This window comes from Acomys minous (genome assembly GCF_964271855.1).
Source record: "Acomys minous genome assembly, chromosome: 14".
In the NCBI taxonomy this organism is placed as follows: Eukaryota; Metazoa; Chordata; class Mammalia; order Rodentia; family Muridae; genus Acomys; species Acomys minous.
The window spans coordinates 21894797-21913210 of NC_140496.1; the positions used below are offsets into that span (position 1 = coordinate 21894797).

The following is an 18414-nucleotide window of genomic DNA, read 5'->3' on the forward strand; positions in this document are numbered from 1 at the left end:
CTCTGTGTGCCCCTGGCTGTCTTGGAATTTGCACTAGAAGAGATCCACCTGCCTCTGCCTCCCTAGCACTGGAATTAAAGGATTGAGCCACTGTAGCCAGCAGTGAGAGGGTCGCAACTGTAAGTTGCAATCTTGCTTTAGTCTTCTAGGTGCTAGTGTAACATATGCAAGCTATCAAATTGCTTGGGTTTTTCCCTTTAGCTTGTCTATATGTGGCTAGTAGTTACTGTAGTAGACACTGTAGGTGTAGGGAAATAACAGAACATTTGAGTAGCAAATGCCCTCTTGTCCTGTAATAGCTGATCCATGGGAAAGTGAGCAGCACAGATGCCTTCTTCCCAGCGCCTCTCTACCAACTCTACTCGTTCCTTCACTTTGTCTGTTTGATAAGCCTTTACCTATAATGGTTGTTCCTATCTACAAGGAGTTACTAAATTATACTGGTCAAAGTGACATAATTTGTGTACTGAAGTAGTTATTGCTACTAATCCAATAAGCAAAACTATTTCAGTTACTCTATACTCAGTATCAACAAAGAAACAATTCAGTATTTCAAATAAAAACCAGCAGTGTTGTATCTAACACCAATCTTGATCTGTAGGCATACGAGCAGGACTAAAATCCTATTTGCCACTACAGTGTGCTCATTGGTACGTATGTGCTCATTAAGTTATGCTAGCATTAAAGGGCCGACAACTTCACAGACTCTACCTACTCCAAAAGGGAACAAACTGTACCACTGTGAATAGGATTAGCACACCAGGAGGTGGATTCAAAGAGACAGACTTTGTAGGAAGAATTCCACCATGAAACCGGAGTGCTGTAGGAAGTCTGGCGGCTTTCCCATGGACAGGGTTTCTGCCAGGAGCTGTGTTCAGCTCAGAAGGAAAAAACAATGTCTAGTAAAATAAGGAGGCTAACATGGCTCACTAAGAACACCTTGACTGAGGTCCCTGCTTCTCCCAGAGCCCACTGGAGGGCAGCAAATTCCTGGGATTAGCTAATTAAGAAGCAAACTCGGCTAAAAACACTACACTTAAAAGGTTAGCTCTAAACCCGGCGTGGTGGCGCATGCCTTTAATCCCAGCACTCGGGAGGCAGAGGCAGGCAGATCGCTGTGAGTTCGAGGCCAGCCTGGTCTACAAAGTGAGTCCAGGACAGCCAAGGCTACACAGAGAAACCCTGTCTCAAAAAAAAAAAAAAAAGGTTAGCTCTAGCAGGGCCTTGGAATGGGTACCAACTTGGCTCAGACATGAATCATGTTTGTATGGTTTAGGCAAGTCACTCTTTGCATAAAACACCTTAATAGACAGGAATTTACAAATTCCCCAACACATGATAAGTGGGAAGGTCACCTGAAAGCTCTCACAGATGTTTGTCCGGAACCAAAGGCAATTGTGGTCACACTCCCCTAAGTCTTTATTGAGCAAGCAGATATCCAAGATTACTCCTGTGCATTTTGGGCCAGTTTGGTAAGTGAAAAGGATCAGAACGGGAGATTGTCTCAGTTATCTGTATTGTTCACAAATTCCAAAACTTAAAGATGAAATGTCCATGGGGATGCCAAGACAGCAGGTTCTTCTGTGTCCAAGATGATAGTGTCTAAGGGGCATCCTGAGATAGTTGAACATTCCAACGGAGACATACGGCTCACGAAGGTCCAAGCCAGTTGTTTTGGCCTCAACGCGAAGCCTAGCCCGATCACCAGAATTAGCTGTTCCCACCCTTTTCCAGGAGCCCACAGTCTTCATCAATCTTCACAGGGGAAAAAACAGCAGGTGCACAAGTACCAAGCACTTCCTAGGACTTCAATCTCACCAGCCCTTGGACAAGAGAAGATAAGCAGGTGTACTGTCCCATGATGCTTCGGAGTGTGAACAAAGCCTGGTGCCCATGTAGTTTTCAGAAAGTTAATGACTACTTCCAACACCTGAGCGGGACTTGCATGAGTCTATGCACAGCAAACCCTCACACATGCCCTTGAAGAGAACAAGCTATTTGATGACTTGAATCCATGAGATGTTCTCTAGGTCCACTGACTTCTGATAGATCAGGTGATCTACCTGAACTCCAGAACATTCCAGGCCTCTTACAGTTCATAGCAGATATCCAAAATTTTACTATCAACTAGAACTAAGACCTAAGGTCTTAATAAAACAAAGGATTATCCTTCAAAAGAGCAGAACTACCAGACTTCTGACTCATGAACTTGCTCATTTCTCCTTGCTTCATCCGAGCCAAGTGATAGTCGACATGTGACTTATCTACATATTAAAGTGTACCGGGTACATGATGATCTTGTTATATAGCCCAGAACGGCTATCTGGAACTCACTATGTAGCCTAAGCCAGCCTCACATTCAAACTCCACCTGCCTCACCTGCCACATGTTCAGATATCAGGTGTGCCCAGCTAAGGTTTTTTTTTTTTCAAACATAATTCATTTATTGCATCCTGTAGACAAATGATCACTAATGGTTTGCTACAACTGGTGTCCTGGGTTAAATATCAATAAATAATGAAATACACAGATTGGTTTTTGGTGACAATAGTGGCTTGTCCAGGTAGTAGCAAAGATGCTCCATTCAGCTGGAGTAGTGAGGTTTTCTCTCGGCCCTTGTTTCAAGGGCTCCACAGCACCATGGATTCAGCTAGGAAGGGCGCAATCAAGAGGCCAAGACAAATTCTTTTTTGAGCTGGAAGCTCACCCCGTTGCCTAAGGATTCTGACCATACTGTTAATATGATCTGAGCAAAGTCAATCAGACAGGCAGCACCTCCTTAGAGATGGGTAGTCTGTACACAATGAGATCCCAAAGATACCCCAACATTCGGACCCACAAATGAGAAGTCCTCAACAGAACTTTCATGCCTAGACCCAGAAAAGTCTTCCATCAAGCTTGTTTGCTTGAACATGAAGTTCCAGAGCAAGGAGTGATGTTCCTCTTGGGGAATTCAGGAAAAGAGGTACACATTGATCCCGTGTCAGTTAACGAAAGCGTTGCTGCTCATGATACCCAACCAACAAAAAAACAAACAAACAAAACCAACAACAACAAAAAACAAAAACCCCACAACACTCTCCCAGGAAGAAATTACAGCATTTCAGACCTCTAAAAATCAAGTAGCTGGACTTGGTCAGAGAAAACCTCCCCATGAAGGAGCACCACTGTAGACTCCTGGTTTAAACTGCAAATAGCTGTGAATCGTCTTCCATAACCGTCAACTTAACGTCCCTTCTTTGCCCACTACAACTTACCAACAGGGCCGCACCTACCCATCTGAAATAAAACTAAGTCATTAGTGCCCCTCTCCCACCCCCCCCCACTGAAGCCCCCATCTTCAGGCTGGCCTGATCAGTGTCTGCCCATAGCTTACCAATAAGAAAGCTGGCCCTGAGCCCCTTTACAGAATGTGGGCCAACAAGCTCCTTTAATTCAGAAGAGTTAAGTAATTGGTCTTTGGTGGCTGTGGTCACAGCCTTCTGGGCTTCAGGGAATGTCATCGCTGGCTTCTAGTCAGTTTTCCTCTCAACATTTTTCTCTTCAGCTACATCTAGCTCAGTCAAGACGCAAAAGCAAAGCTTCTGGGTTACTCTGGTGACAGTAGCTAAATGAAAATAAGAAGATTGAGATTTAGCAAATATACTCTACTACAGTTTCCATCTGAATACCAGAAGGCTGAAAGCTTATCTCCTTCCCACCTGTCCCTTAGGCACACCACACCTGGCCTTTACAACCAACAACCCTCTCTATTCCACACCCAGCCTCTTCTTCTAGGAGTAGTCCTGGCCGTAATCCTAACACTTGAAAGGTAAAGGCAGGAGGATGAGGAGCTCAGGGTCATCTTCAGCTACATGGTGAGCTCAAGGCTAGCCTGGATTACACAAAACACCACAAACCCAACAACATCAAAACCCAGATAGTGCTTTAGCCCTAGAATGGAACACACACACACACACACGAAATGATGATGGGTCGGCAGGTTTTATCCTGGAAGAGTTGGTAGTCTCTGCATGCACCTGAGCATAAGCACTCATCCAGTGAACAGTAGGGGCAAAGAGACACTCACCCAGAGCATTTCTAATAAAGAGTGGCCTCCGGGACTCTGGCAGGTAAACACCCATGAAGTAGATAGGGACCCCGGAAAGGGCAATCCCAATGCCAATAAGGGAGTTGATGGTATCACTGAAGAGGGGTACGGCCACCAGAAACAAGGAGCATATGCAGAACACGATGGGGAAAAAGAGGCTCAGCTGAAACAGAGGTAAGTGAGATTTAGTAGGGGGGATGAAAGAACACAGCTGATCAAATGGCACTTTAAGAGGAAACCCAGAGCTGGAGAGATGATGGCTCAGTGGTTAAGATTGTCCTGTCTGCCGGGTGCGGTGGCACACGCCTTTAATCCCAGCACTTGGGAGGCGGAGGTAGAGGCAGGCGGATCGCTGTGAGTTCGAGGCCAGCCTGGTCTACAAAGTGAGTCTAGGACAACCAAGGCTACACAGAGAAACCCTGTCTCAAAAAAAAAAAAAAAAAAAAAGAGTATATTGTCTGCTCTTTCAGAGGACCCAGGTTTTAATTTCCAGCACCCACATGGCAGCTCACAACTGTCTGTAACTCCAAGAGCTGACACTCTCACACAGACATATATGCAGGCTAAACACCAATGCACATGAAATGAATAAGTCTTTTTTTTTTTTAAGATTTTTTTATTATTATGTATACAATACTGTGCCTGCATATACACCTGGATGCCAGAAGAGGGCACCAGATCTCATTACAAATGGTTATGAGGTACCATGTGGATGCTGGGCGTTGAACTCAGGAACTTTGGAAGAACAGACAATGCTCTTAACCTCTGAGCTATCTCTCCAGCCCAAAATAAATTTAAGAGAGAGAGAGAGAGAGAGAGAGAGACCCATTCTGCTATTATGCACAAGCTGTGCACGCTGAGCCTTCTTTGGCTACATAGTTAAATTTCAAGCTAATCTGGACTACATGAGGCCCAAACTTTAAAAAAGAAAAAGAAAAATGGACGTGCTGACCTTGAGAGGTCGAGGCCAGTCAGGTTCTTTCCAGCGAAGGTAGAGCTGTCCCACAACAGACAAGCCCACAAAGAACCAGTAGCTGAAGCTGAAGTAGTTGATGAGCAGGAAAACGTCCTTCACAACGAGGTAGATAAGTGTCATGGTGCACTGTGGGGTGGGTGGTGGAGAAGAGCGAGTATTGTTACTTTCAGCCGTACCAAGAGACCCCACCGTGCAGCAGTCTGTCAGATCTGAAACAGCCTTACCACATTAGCTCTGATTGTCAGGGGCTTCCCATTACCTAAACTCAGTGCCTAAACTCAGTGCTCCGCTCGCTGCACACACTGTGGTTAACAAGGTAGATTCTTCTTCCTTCTTGACACAGAATGGGAGGGCCCTTAACACACCAAGCATAATGGGAATTACACATTAGCCTAGGACTCTTTAGGCCTAGGGCCCAGAGCCAGCATAGTGACCTGGAGTGTTTGGAAAGGAATCGGCAAAATGTTTCCATACCCACTCGGAGAGAGGGATAACTACTTGTCTCTCGTAGGAAAGAATACTAGGGGATAGGTTTTCAGGGACTAGCTTTCCAAGACAAGGTCAGACTTGCTTAAACTTTAAAAACAGAAAAATTTTCCCACCTGTCTTTTTATCCTGACCTATCAACACAGGACTTGTTTTTGTTTTGTTTTTTTGGTTTTTTTGAGACAGGGTTTCTCTGTGTAGCCTTGGCTGTCCTAGACTCGCTTTGTAGTCCAGGCTGGCCTTGAACTCACAGTGATCCACCTGCCTCTGCCTCCCGAGGGCTGGGATTAAAGGCGTGTGCCACCACGCCCGGCTCCACAGGACTTTTAAAAAAGAAGAAAAAATCTTTTCCAACCAATACAAGGGAAGAAGATCTAAAGCTAAACATCTTCTTAAGCTTTTGTTATGTAAAAAGCCTTGCCTGGGGCAGAGGGCTAGGGGTGTGGGACAGCGGGGGACCGCCTTCCTAATGTAATAGGGCCCTGGGTTTCATCCCTAACACTACAGGAAAGATAATGAACTGTGCTTCAAATCCTGGAGCAAAGCCTAAAGTGTAGCGTAAATCAGGACTCCTCCACATCCTGCCCCAGCACACACTCTCCCAGCAGAGCTTACGTTGAACAATAAAGCAGGCACAGGTGTAAAGCGCTCAATGTGGATCATGGACAGAAGGTTCGGGAGGTGGCCCTCACGAGAGCCCACAAAAAACAACCTGCAAAGGTATGAAATGTGTCAGCCTTTTATTCAGTCACGCTTCTCAGACAAATTAAGCTCAGAGCCCCAGAAAAAAAAAAAACAGGGGTCAGCCTCATAGGCTCCACATACACCCAGACCATTACACTAATTACTAGCACCTCACCACTACCCACCACTATGCCTTAACCATTCCAGGCCCCCAGAAATGAGATTTGCTATCACCAACACTCCCATTTCTGGACCAGACCTCTCCACCACTCCACAGATGCTATGTGTTCCCACAATCTAATGGCACCCCCACCCCGGGCCACCAGGGGTACCGCTATTCTGCTAATGTACGAATTTACAACTACCACAATGGACTTGTTTTTAAAGACAAGGTCTCCTATGAAGGGCTAGTTAGATCCTCCCGGTTCAGCTGGGATTGCTCAGCCCTTCTTTCAAAAGCCACCACGGGGGTTGGAGGGAGAGGTCAGCAGTTAAGAGAGTGTGCTACACTTGCACAGGTGCCCCTGCAACTAGAGCCACAAATGATGGTGAGCTGACATGTGGGTGCTAAAGACAGTCTAGTATCAGAAAAGCCAAAGTACCTTGATGAAGCAAAGATGGATGCATTTAGGCCCCCAAAGCAGGACAGAGCAACAGCAATGGGGATGGTCCAGCTGAACATGCCAAACGTCTGGTCAGCAAATGTCTGAAGGCAGAGCAAAGAAGAGATACTAAATACAGAACAGAGTTTTGTAACCCTCCTGCATCTATGATCTCTGAGCAAAGGCAGTCACCCTCTGCCCTATCTAGACCCATCCCTCACACTGTAGAGCTAGAGCAGCTACAGGAAAAGACTGAACCATTCAGGGGCTAAGCACCACGTGATCCTCATAAGATGAGAAACGTGAGCAAATGAGGATCCCCCAGGAGACTCACCACGGCCACGGCATCACTCTCATGGACATCCTGAATGTTCAGCACTGTGTAATAGGCCACGTTTGTCAGGATGTAGATGAGTGTCACGATTGGCATAGAAATCCCAATGGCCAGGGGCAAATTTCTGTCAGGACAAGTGAAATAAGGCTACCTAGGACCAACCTCCCCTAAGAATGAAGGTTCATCCAGCACCCACTGGAATTTTCTAACACTTGACAGTTCACTGCCTGCCAGGTCTTTGAGATGGGCTCCTCTTCCCCATGTGCCCTAGGGTGGGGATGCTTCCCGTGTTCCTGGGCATTTTCCACTGCAAAGAAGAGCACTTTCCCTGAGAAGGGGCTCAAGATTACTCTATGCTACCACATTAGGTCCAATCAGCCACACATGGCTTTATAACCTTCTTGCGTGTGTGGTCTCAGAATAAATGCAAGGAGCCTCTGGGAACTAGAGCCTAGGCTGGGGGCCAGGTCAGGCAGAAACAGTCTCAGCACGTCAGGGAAGATTCCTGTCACCTCAGCCCTAGCTGGGTCTGCTGCTGCCCACGAAAGACCTCTCCTCTAGGAAGGACCCTGGGTCTCCAATGGAACATGAGGGTGACAGCCAAGGGCTTTGCCACATCCACTCACTCCCATCCTAGCCCCCGACCCCTCCTAACTGGGGAAGGGGAGCAGGGAGAAGAAGAGGGAGTGAGGGGCAGAGGGGTGTGGGGAAAGGACAACTGTGCCCACCATCAGCAGGAGTTCCAGTCAAGATGGTGGGTGCGATCTCGCCTTTACCTTTCTGGGTTTTTGATTTCTTCTGTTACAAAATTAAGGGTGTCCCAACCTGAGTAAGAGAAGAGGGCAGAGTACAGGGCAAGAGAGAGGTTTCCCACACTCCACGAGGAACCCTTAAAGGCGTCCTGAAAGTGCTCAGTGTGTCCTGTGGGGCAAAAGTGGGTGGGAGACCAGGTAAAAGGAAGAGAAGGGAGGAGGAGAGATGAAAGGAATATGGAGAAGATAAAGGATACAAAGATGAAACAAAAGAGAAGGGGAAAAAAGGGCAGGGGAAGAAAAAACAAAAAAACAAAAAAAAATATCATTTAATACCAAAGTACAACAACCACAAAGTCCCTGTGCTTCACCACCCCACCTATCCCCCAGGCTACGCTTTCCTTAGTAAAACTAGCTGATCAAGAAAACAAAACCATGCCTGGCTGCACTCTGAAGGAACTTCTTCCAAAGCCCTGAGGAGTTTCCATTTACTGTGAGCGACCTCAGTTTTTCTTCCTATTTTAATGTCACTAGTCATTTCACACAAGTAATTCCTACTGACAATCAGACCTTCTAGCCGAAGGCCTTGGCTCAGATCACTGTACAGTTTAGACTCTATTTGTATTCTATTTTTCATCACTCTATTTTCATGATTGTCTGGGGCAGGAAACCTGGAACTCTAGAGTAGCTGAGGTTTTATCTCTTAATGGGCCAACCCCACCCTTCAGAGCACCAACCCAAGCCAAAGCAATAGTCACCCTCCCTGGAGGCCTCTGAAAACCCCAGACTGAAAGCCTACCTAGCTGCTCAGGACAGACATCCAGACAGCACTGTATTTTTAACAAGAGTCAGCCCTCTAAGGCACTTGTCATCACCCACTGCAGAAAGTTTAGACTTAGAGGTAGAAATAAGGCTCGGTGGCCAACCACCTGTAAGTAACTCCAGCTCCAGGAAGACCTAAAATCCTCTTCTGGCCTCCACAGAACCCACACACATGTGGTATATTCATATAAACACACACAAATAAAAGAAAGTTTACACCCAGATCTCAATGTGGCAAAAAAGCATAGGTGTGAGGCAAGAGCTTCCAGCGGTTATCGGTCACTGCACACAGCAGTGGTTCTCTAAGGTACATGTTTTGGAGGAAAAATTACTCAACAGCCCAAATTTAAGGTGCTCCTGAGACTCCAAGGACATCTAGATGCCTGGCTGTAGTTTAATTTTCAATTTCAAACCAATAGGTCTGAGATGACGGGCTTAGCTCCTTAGGTGACTGATAGCAGGGAATTGGCTGTTAAACAAGGAAGATGCCCTTTGCTATAAACCTTCCAGGATATCCAGGGAAGCCCATTAGCTTCAGTCTGCTCTGTCACCAAAACGAAAAGCTTTCAAGAGCCAATATGTAGCTGAACATGTTGGTACATGCCATTAGTCCCAGCACGTGGAAAGCTGCAGCAAGAGAATCAAATATTCAAGATGACTGGGCTATGTGGTAAATTACAGGTCAGGCCAAAATATAATTCAAGACATTATAAAAAAAATTTAAAGGCCAAGCGGTGGTGACATATGCCTTTAATCCTAGCACTTGGGAGGCAGAGGCAGGTCAATCTCTGTGAATTCAAGGCCAGTCTGGTCTACAGAGAGTTCCAGGACAGCCAAGGCCACACAGAGAAACCCTGCCTCACAAAAAAAAAAAAAAAAAGACTACAGTTCCGGTTCCATCCCTAGCACAAGAAAAAAAAAGGGGGGGGGGATGGGAAAGTCAAGTTCCCCACTCACTAGTTGGTAATTACAGACCACAACCAGGAGCCAGTACTCCATACCCCTAGGTGACCTATGAACGACTCAATCCAAGTTTCAAGAACTCCTGGGACCTTGGCTAGCTTTCCACAATGCTCTATATTTCCACAGAAGCCCTGAGGAGAGCCTGACATTTCACATGTCCAGTTGGCCAAGCCAGACTTGCTGACAAAGCCCAGGAAGAGATTCATTCACTGATAACACTCTAGAACATACTCAAAAGGTGCCGAGATGAAGCTAGCTGAGTCCCATATCCTCCTCAGGGAGCCAAAGAGACTTCAGGAGACATTTACCCTTCTTCCCACCCCAGCCCCTCTTACCCTGGCACAGTTTAACAAGGCCCATGACAATGATGGCAATGAGTGCCAGGACCTTGGCATATGTGAATGTGTCTTGTACTCGGGTGCCCCACTTGACATAGGCACAGTTCACAAATGTCAGCAGACCTAGAAGGAAAACCATAGTATCACTGGCAAGCTTGGGCTGAGCACACAAACCCCAACCTCCCTATAGAAAGCATCCTTCTGCTCTTCCTGCCCAAGTTATATGAACAATGGACCGGTGAGGACGGAAACAGGTAAACAGGAGGAGCAGCACACAGGACCAATTCATACGGTATCCAAAGATACTAGGGCATGCATGAACACATATATGCTTTAAACTGCCAGAACCAATCTGGAAATGTTCCTTAGCACCAAGAATGGCTGGCCTCACTTCACCCACTCTTCCTCGACCAGACTCCCAAGGTGTCAAATGATGAGAGACACAAGACCTGTCTATGGTCACACCACACAGTAGAGACAAAATGGGCCCATTAACAAATTAGATAAATTTGAATAGTGATAACTGATCAGAACAGTAGGGGCAAAAAGGATCCATTAACAAACGAAGTAAATGTGAATACTGATAAACGATCACCTAATAAGGTGTGTGTGTGTGTGTGTGTGTGTGTGTGTGTGTGTGTTACACACTTGACATTTTCACAGGCATCCTTCACTATCAGTTCTCACAAACCCCCAAATATAGACGTCTAGTCCCCATCTTATACATGAGGAAACTAAGGCTGAGAGAGACTGTCATTTCCAAGGTTGAATTTCCAAGTCCAAATGATCTCCCTAACCCATTCCAATACAAACCTGCTAATTCTAAGTGAATATGGTGGAGAATGGGCCTTCCTGAGAGCATCTCAGGCTCGTGTCATCCTTGCTACCTTTAAGATACATATTCATGGGCCTTAATAACATCTTAGCCCAGTCCATTACTGATGGTTGTGAACTGCTAACTGATTGAGGCTTAACCCACAGACAGAACTCTATTCCCAAAAAACAAGGACAATTTGACCTAGGGGAGAACATGGAAGCAATTATCCAAGGGCTTCTACAGCAAGAAGGGGCGCAGTGACACCTCTAAGTTAACAGCCAGGTCCCTGGGGCAACTGTCAGAAAAATGGACCTTTCTCCTCTTAAAAGATCAGTGTCCAAGACCAGCTGTGACAATGACATGTGACAGAACAGCCTGGTGTTTCAAGAGCTTCACTTAATATGCTGCCAAATAGGGCTGGAGAGTTGGCTCAGCAGTTAAGAGCACTGGCTGATCTTCCAGAGAACTGGGGTTCAATTCCCAGCACTCACATGGTGACCCACAACTATCCACCTGTGACTCTAGTTCCAAGAGGACTGATGCCCTGTGCTGACCTCCATGGTAACCAGATACACATAGACTAGCAAACACTCATAGACACAAAATAAAATAAATATTTCAAAAATATGCTTCCAAATAGTACAGGTGGTCACCAGTCAATCATATAAGGTGGGGACACATAACAAAGTAATTATATGGGGTTAGGGATGCAGTGGTTGAGTAGGATGGTGGGAGAGGGGGACCCCAAAGGAACGTGTACTACTGAAAATTCTTTACAAGGATCAATTGCTGATTGAAGTTCTCTCTCTGGCTAAGCCTGGATCAGGCAATTAACTGCCACCAGTAAACCACAGGCGCCAGCATACAGTAAGACAGTTTGAGGTGCTTGTCCATCTCCTTAGGACTTGCTCTCTTTCCGCTTATCAGACTTGCTCAAGCCAAACAATGGATCTGATCTGGGCCTATAGTCATCTCTCCCAGAACACCAAGAGAGGAAGTACTCTGCGAGTGTAGAACTGCACCAAGTCAAAGGCCACAGAAGTCCTGAGTAACAGCGGAACAGAAACCACAAGCAGATGAACAAAGAAGAAAGGACTTAAACAAAGCAGAAGAAAAAAGAAAAGAGCTTATGGAGGGGAAAAAAATACAAAGAAATGCACAGAAATGGCAAGAAGAAAACAGGACAAGGGAGAAACTAAAAACTGAACACCACGGAAGAGACACAAAAGCCTCGCTGGTCTCACTGAGTATGCTTCTCGCCCCTCAGCCCTTGTGCCAGGCCCTAGTCTCAGTCTTGCTCCTCCCCCCCCCCCCCCCTTCTGCAGACTTCCTGCAGGCGTGGTCATTTTGTAGACACAAGTAAACACAGCCTGCAGTGGACTCAACGACTGTATTAAAAGGGAGAAAGAAGGCATGCCTCAGGAAGTCCCAGCAGGGCCCACTCCAAAGGCCAGCTGGATAGGCTCTAAGGCACCTGGTCAGTAAAACTGACTCTGAGAAAAAGACTAAAGAGCTGGAAAAGAAGGGTGTATTCTTTTACATTTTGACTTATTCACCAAGTATATAAGCTCCTTTCTCAACTGAAGTAGTTAATGAGCCACAACACACTTGCCAGAGAGAGTCAGCAAGTAGGATGAAATGAGCCAAAAGCCTCAGGCAAGAAACCTAAGGAACACTTTCTTTCAGAGAGTAAAGCACAGGAACCTCAACTGGGCCCCAATCCCAGTATTTAGGGAAGCAGAAGCAGGTAGATCGCTGTCGATGTGAGTCTGAGGCCAGCCTGGTCTACACAGCAAGTCCAGGACAGCCAAGGCTACACAGAGAAACCCTGTCTAAAGAACCAGAAAAAAAAGAAAGAGAAAGAAAGAAAGAAAAGCACAGGATCCTCTGAGGCTGGCCCTGGGCTTCTAGCTTACCTCATGCTCTTAATCCTGCCAAAGAACACAGTCTACCAAGCAGAAGCCAAAACGCTGCCTGCTTCAAGTTAGTAAACAAAATCTTACCACAGATCTACACTCCATATGCTTCCAAGATCTCCCAGTCCCATCCAGCTCACCAGACTGAGCCTGGAGGCCAGGTGCCTGGACTCGCGTGCCACAACTCAGACCTCCGAGCCTTCCCTCTTCTGATCATATGTCCATGTTAGACAAGCCAACATCAATGATCATAGACTCCAATTGTCTCCTAGGCTCTCCCAGAGCTTATTTTTAGTTTGTCCTGGTAGTTCTAGGGACTGAACACAAGTTCTGTGTGCTATCCAGACGTTCCACCACTTCTGGGAGCTTGTTACTGAAACCTCACTATAGATCCAGACCAAACAGCAAGACAGAAACAAATCTCCAACGTCACTCTGTGGCAGACTGATTATCAAATTCCAGTATTCCCCCCTCTTTCCTCTTAATAGAAATTTTAGCTGAAGTCATGGCTATCACAGACACTTTCCAGACTTTGCCACAGATTAGCCATTTAGATTTTCCCTAAGGATGTTTCAGGCCAGGCCTCAGGAAGTATCTCTAAAGAACAAAGCATGCCTTTCTTTGTCCTAGTGGGCTACATGCAAACAGTTGGAGCTTAAGGAGCCACCCTGGGCCATCGGAAGAAACCACAGACTAGCTGGGTGTGGCACCGCACGTGGGAGGCAGAGCAGGTGGATCTCTGTGAGTTCGAGGCCAGCCTGGTCTACAGAGTTAGTCCAGGACAGCCAAGGCTACACAGAGAAACCCTGTCTCAAAAACCCAAAGAAAAAAGAAAAAACAATCACAGACTGAGGAGCATAAGGAAGACAGAGCGGGCTCCCCAAAGCTGCTACCAGGCCACCCTGTGGCCTCATGTAACAAAGGAAATAAATGTCTGTCAGGTCCAAGGAAATCTAAAATGTTAAACCTGTGACTATGATTAACAGTAGCCAGTGCTTTACCAGGGCTAAATTAATAGTTTGTAAGAACTTCATTGATAATATGTTAAAACTCTGAGCTTTGAAAAGTCTTTTAGCCTCATTTCTCACATACTTTATGTCACTTCCTTAGACCCTCACAACGTCAGTGTTTCAGCCATGCTGCTTTGGGTTTTCTGCTGTATGTTGCAAGCCAAGCGATGCAATACATGCACTTCTAGACTGAACCAAGTCTCATACTTTCTTCCCTTGACAAGGAGGTGGCCAGGCAACTTAAACTGAGCCCCATTTCCCTATACCCATAGATCAGGGCTGGGGACCGGGATTGGGGAATACCTTACATATCCTCAAAAAACAGGTGTGTGTTCCTAAGGAGGATCATGGAGAGGGAAATACAAATCTATGTAATAACAAGACAGATCTAAGGCTGACCTGATGGATGCACCTGTCATTGTAGCATTTGGGAGGTAGAGATAGGATTAGGAGTCCAACGGAAGATGGTTCAGCAAGTAACAATATGCCATCAAGGTTGACAACCTGAGTTTGATCCCTAGCACCCACATAGTGAAAGGAGAAAATGGAGTCCTAAGAGTTATCTTTTGACCATAGATGGGCAGGTGGCTGCACACAATCTCCCTCCCCTCCTCCCCCCTCCCATACACCCCTCACACACACACACCCCACCTCTCTCTCTCTCTCTCTGTAACCTTTAAAATATTAAGCTCAAAAGCCGGGCCTGGTGGTGCGCGCCTTTAATCCCAGCACTCGGGAGGCAGAGGCAGGCGGATCGCTGTGAGTTCGAGGCCAGCCTGGTCTACAAAGTGAGTCCAGGACAGCCAAGGCTACACAGAGAAACCATGTCTCGGAAAAAAAAAAAAAATTAAGCTCAAAACCATCATTGACTACCTAGTGACATAGTGAGCTCAAAGCCAGCCGGGGATACATAAAGGTATGGAAAAGAAAGAAAAAGAAAGAAAGAAAGAAAGAAAGGAAAAAGAAGAGGCAGACATAGTTCAGGAGATAAAAGCACAGCTGCCAAGCCTGAGGACCTGAGTTGTGAAAGAGAGAACATACCCTTCTGCTGTCCTCTGACCTCCACACTTATGTCATGACATGCACATGTGTGTGCACACACACAAATTATGTAATTTAAAAAGGCAGTGAGGGCACACACTGTTAGTCCCTAGCACTCAAGAGGCAGAGGCAAGTGGACCTCTGTGAGTTTCAATTTACATGTTGGAATTCTAGGACGGCCACGGCTACACAGAGAAACACTGTCTCAAAACCAAGAACAGCCAAATGATGATGATGATGATGATTTAAAACTTTTTCAGAAAAAGACAAAAAGAACCATTATTTTACCTTATATGGTAGTGTACAACTGTAATCCCACTACTTGGGAGGCTGAGGGAAGAGGAGACCCAGTTTGAGGCCAGCCTGGCATACACAATGAAACTTTGTCTCAAACAAATGAAACAAAGAGAAAAGTAAGTCATTAGTCTTCTACAGTTCCTTAAGTTGTCTAGAGCCCCTAAGTCTGCTGGGTTGGGTCAGCAGCCTAAGAACCCACCCATCTCTGAAAATCCCAAGATCACAGAAGTACATCTTTAGGATAGTTTCCTATCTGCAGCACTATTGATATTTTGAGCCAGTAAGACTACATCCTGCTTGGCAGGATGTTAAATGTCACTCTTAGGCTCTACCCAATAGGTCACAGCAGCACTGCTTCCCAGTTATTGTATTCCAAAAACGGCTCTGGATACTGCCAAATGCCACCTTTGTGACAAACTAAGGTCCCACTGAGAACCACAACTTCAAGAGAATAAGATTCTCTGAGATTCCACCACCACTTACTTACATTTCCCTGCTAAGCGTAACCTGAGAAGGGAGTGGGCTGCAGATGGAAAGACAGTGGCTGAAACAGCAGCAATACACAAAGCAACACAAATGGGAAGAGTAGAGAGAAGACACAGTAGGACCTGAGTTTGGTTCTCAGCATGCATGGCAAGCAGCTTACAACTTCCTGTACCATCAGCTCCAAGGGATCCAACACCCTCTTCTGGACTTTCTGGGCACTGGCATACATGCGGCGCGCGCGCGCGCGCGCGCACGCACACACACACACACACACACACACACACACACACACACACACACGCACTTCAAAAAATTAAAAAAAAAAAAAAAAAAAGCAACACGTAGCCAAGATAGCAGTATATACCTTTAATCCCAGCAACAAGGAGGCAGACCTCTCTGAGGTTCAGGCCAACTTGGTCTATATAGTGAATACCAGGCCAACCAAGGCTTCAAAATGAGAGTCTATCTCAAAAACAAACAAAACAATAGCAAGGCAGGCATGGTGGCACATGCCTTTAATCCCAGAACTTGGGAGGCACTGTGAGTTCAAGGCCAGCCTGGTCCAGGGCAGCCAGGACGAAACAGAAAAGCCCTGTCTTGAGGGGAAAAGTAGCCACAGCTGTTCACATCTAGCTGACTGCCTGAGGGGCAGATATTTGGGTTCAAATTCGCCAGACTTCTTGATCTTCAAAAAAAAAAAAAAAAAAAAAAAAAATATATATATATATATATGTTCTAATTTTTCTTTGTATTGTCTTTTCTGGTTTCCTTAGAGACATGATCTTGCTCTGTAGTGCAAGTTGGCTCAGTCCTTACTTTATTACCCAGACTGGCCTTGAACTCAAAGCAATCCTCCTGCCTCAGCTTCCCAAATGCTGAGATTACAGGGATGTGTTACCACACCAGTTTAAATTCTAATTTTTCAAAAGCTGACAATTAATCCAAATTATTTAAGTTTAAAACACTGTGAATAAGAAGAACAGAAAGAGGAATGTAGAAATGAATATGATTGAAGTACATTACATACATTATGAAAACATAATGAATAATGAATTAGTATGTACCAATATATACTTTAAGTGTTTTTTAAAATAGGGAAAGCCAGTGCTTTATAGTGAAACCCTGTCTCTAAAAAGAAACAAAAATAAACACATGAAAATAAAAATAGAGAAAGACCAGAGTCACATATGTATGTTCTGTATTTCCTGCCATGTGAAATCCTGTGCTATGTTGGTGCTGAACAGGCAAGAAGGCCATTACATTTGTAATCTATTGACCTGGGTTGGAACTGTGAGCCTGTTTATTATAAATCAAAAATTAGCCGGGCGTGGTGGCACACGCCTTTAATCTCAGCACTCGGGAGGCAGAGGCAGGTGGATCGCTGTGAGTTCGAGGCCAGCCTGGTCTACAAAGCAGGTGCAGGCCAGCCAAGGCTACACAGAGAAACCCTGTCTTGAAAAAACCAAAAAAAAAAAAAAAATTATGCCAGGCCTGGTGGCTCAGCCTGCAATCTCAGCACTCAGTAGACTGAGGCAGACATAGAATATGGTTCCAGGGTAAGAAATAGATATAAGCGGGCATGGTGGCGCATGTCTTTAATCCTAGCACTCAGGAGGCAGAGGCAGGAGGATCGCTGTGAGTTCAAGGCCAGCCTGGTCTACAAAGCGAGTCTAGGACAGCCAAGGCTACACAGAGAAACCCTGTCTTGAAAAACCAAAAAATAAATAAATAAATAAAAATAAAAAGAGAGAGAGAGAGAGAGAGAGAGAGAGAGAGAGAGAGAGAGAGAGAGAGAGCGCTGTGCAGGCCTAACAAATCTATCTGTGGGCCAAGTCTGGTCCATGAACCACCATCTAATAGCCTGTACCCCACGACTGAGACTGAATATATGGAGACTTCCTGGATCCTACCTTCTAGGATGAAACTTTGTCTTTCCTTTCAAGAAAAAAGCACTTAACGCCAGGTATAGTGGTACATGCTTTTAATTCCCATACTTGGGAAACAGAGGCAGGAAGATTTCTTTGAGTTCAAGGCCCACTTGGTCTACAAAGTGAGTTCTAGGCTCTTGGAGTTACACAGAGAGACCCTGTCTGAAAATAAAATAAAATGTTTAAATGCTTATATATACATATATATATATATTTTTTTTTTTGGCTTACATTATTTTTAATTATGTGCATGTGTGTGCCTGGAAGCCAGTGAGCCACCTGATGCAGATACTTAGAACTGAACTAAGACTTCCTGAAGAATAAACAGTAATCAGTAAAGTGCTCTTTTTTTTTTTTTTTGGTTGGGGGGCGGGTGTTTGTTTTTCCAGACATGGTTTCTCTGTGTAGTCCTGGCTGTTCTGGAACTCACCCTGCAGGCCACCTGCTTCTGCCTCCCAAGTGCTGCGATTACAGGCGTGTGCCACCCCTGCTTGGCCAGTGAGTGCTCTTAAAGACTGAGCTGTCTCACTAGCCTCTGGCTCCAAAGTCTCTGCACATCTCCCAATTAACAAAGTGGACTCCTCTCATGTCTCAGTGTCCACCGACAAGGCGGGCCTTTCTAGTCTTAACTTCAGAGCATCATTTTCCACCCTATCCAAACCTCATCCAGGATCCAGTGCAGAGCTTTCGTTTTTTTCACCTCAGAAAGTATGTGTCCGGAGATCAAAAAAATCTGGATCATGTATAGCAGTCACCTTGGACGTGGCTACTCTCTGAATTCACACTCCTGCTTCAAAACAACCCGCAGGCACTATCAGATAGGAGCACAAATACATAAAGTCTTCTAAAAAGCTGCATAATATTGGTCATTC

At 45.5% G+C, this 18414-nt stretch overlaps 1 protein-coding gene across 1 annotated transcript in view; it reads right to left on the reverse strand.

Annotated features, from left to right (window-relative positions):
* Nucleotides 1-1498: 1498 nt before the first annotated feature.
* The window catches only part of SLC7A6 (solute carrier family 7 member 6), a 31985-nt gene continuing 15069 nt past the window's right edge, over nucleotides 1499-18414 (reverse strand). The window contains exons 5-12 of the mRNA XM_084757341.1: nucleotides 10045-10170; nucleotides 7949-8093; nucleotides 7173-7296; nucleotides 6839-6942; nucleotides 6168-6264; nucleotides 5043-5192; nucleotides 4070-4253; nucleotides 1499-3607 (exon numbers count right to left, since the gene is read on the reverse strand). Of these exons, the coding sequence (XP_084613467.1) occupies nucleotides 3513-3607; nucleotides 4070-4253; nucleotides 5043-5192; nucleotides 6168-6264; nucleotides 6839-6942; nucleotides 7173-7296; nucleotides 7949-8093; nucleotides 10045-10170 (1025 nt within the window). The 3' untranslated portion in view covers nucleotides 1499-3512. The remainder of the gene's footprint in view (nucleotides 3608-4069; nucleotides 4254-5042; nucleotides 5193-6167; nucleotides 6265-6838; nucleotides 6943-7172; nucleotides 7297-7948; nucleotides 8094-10044; nucleotides 10171-18414) is intronic.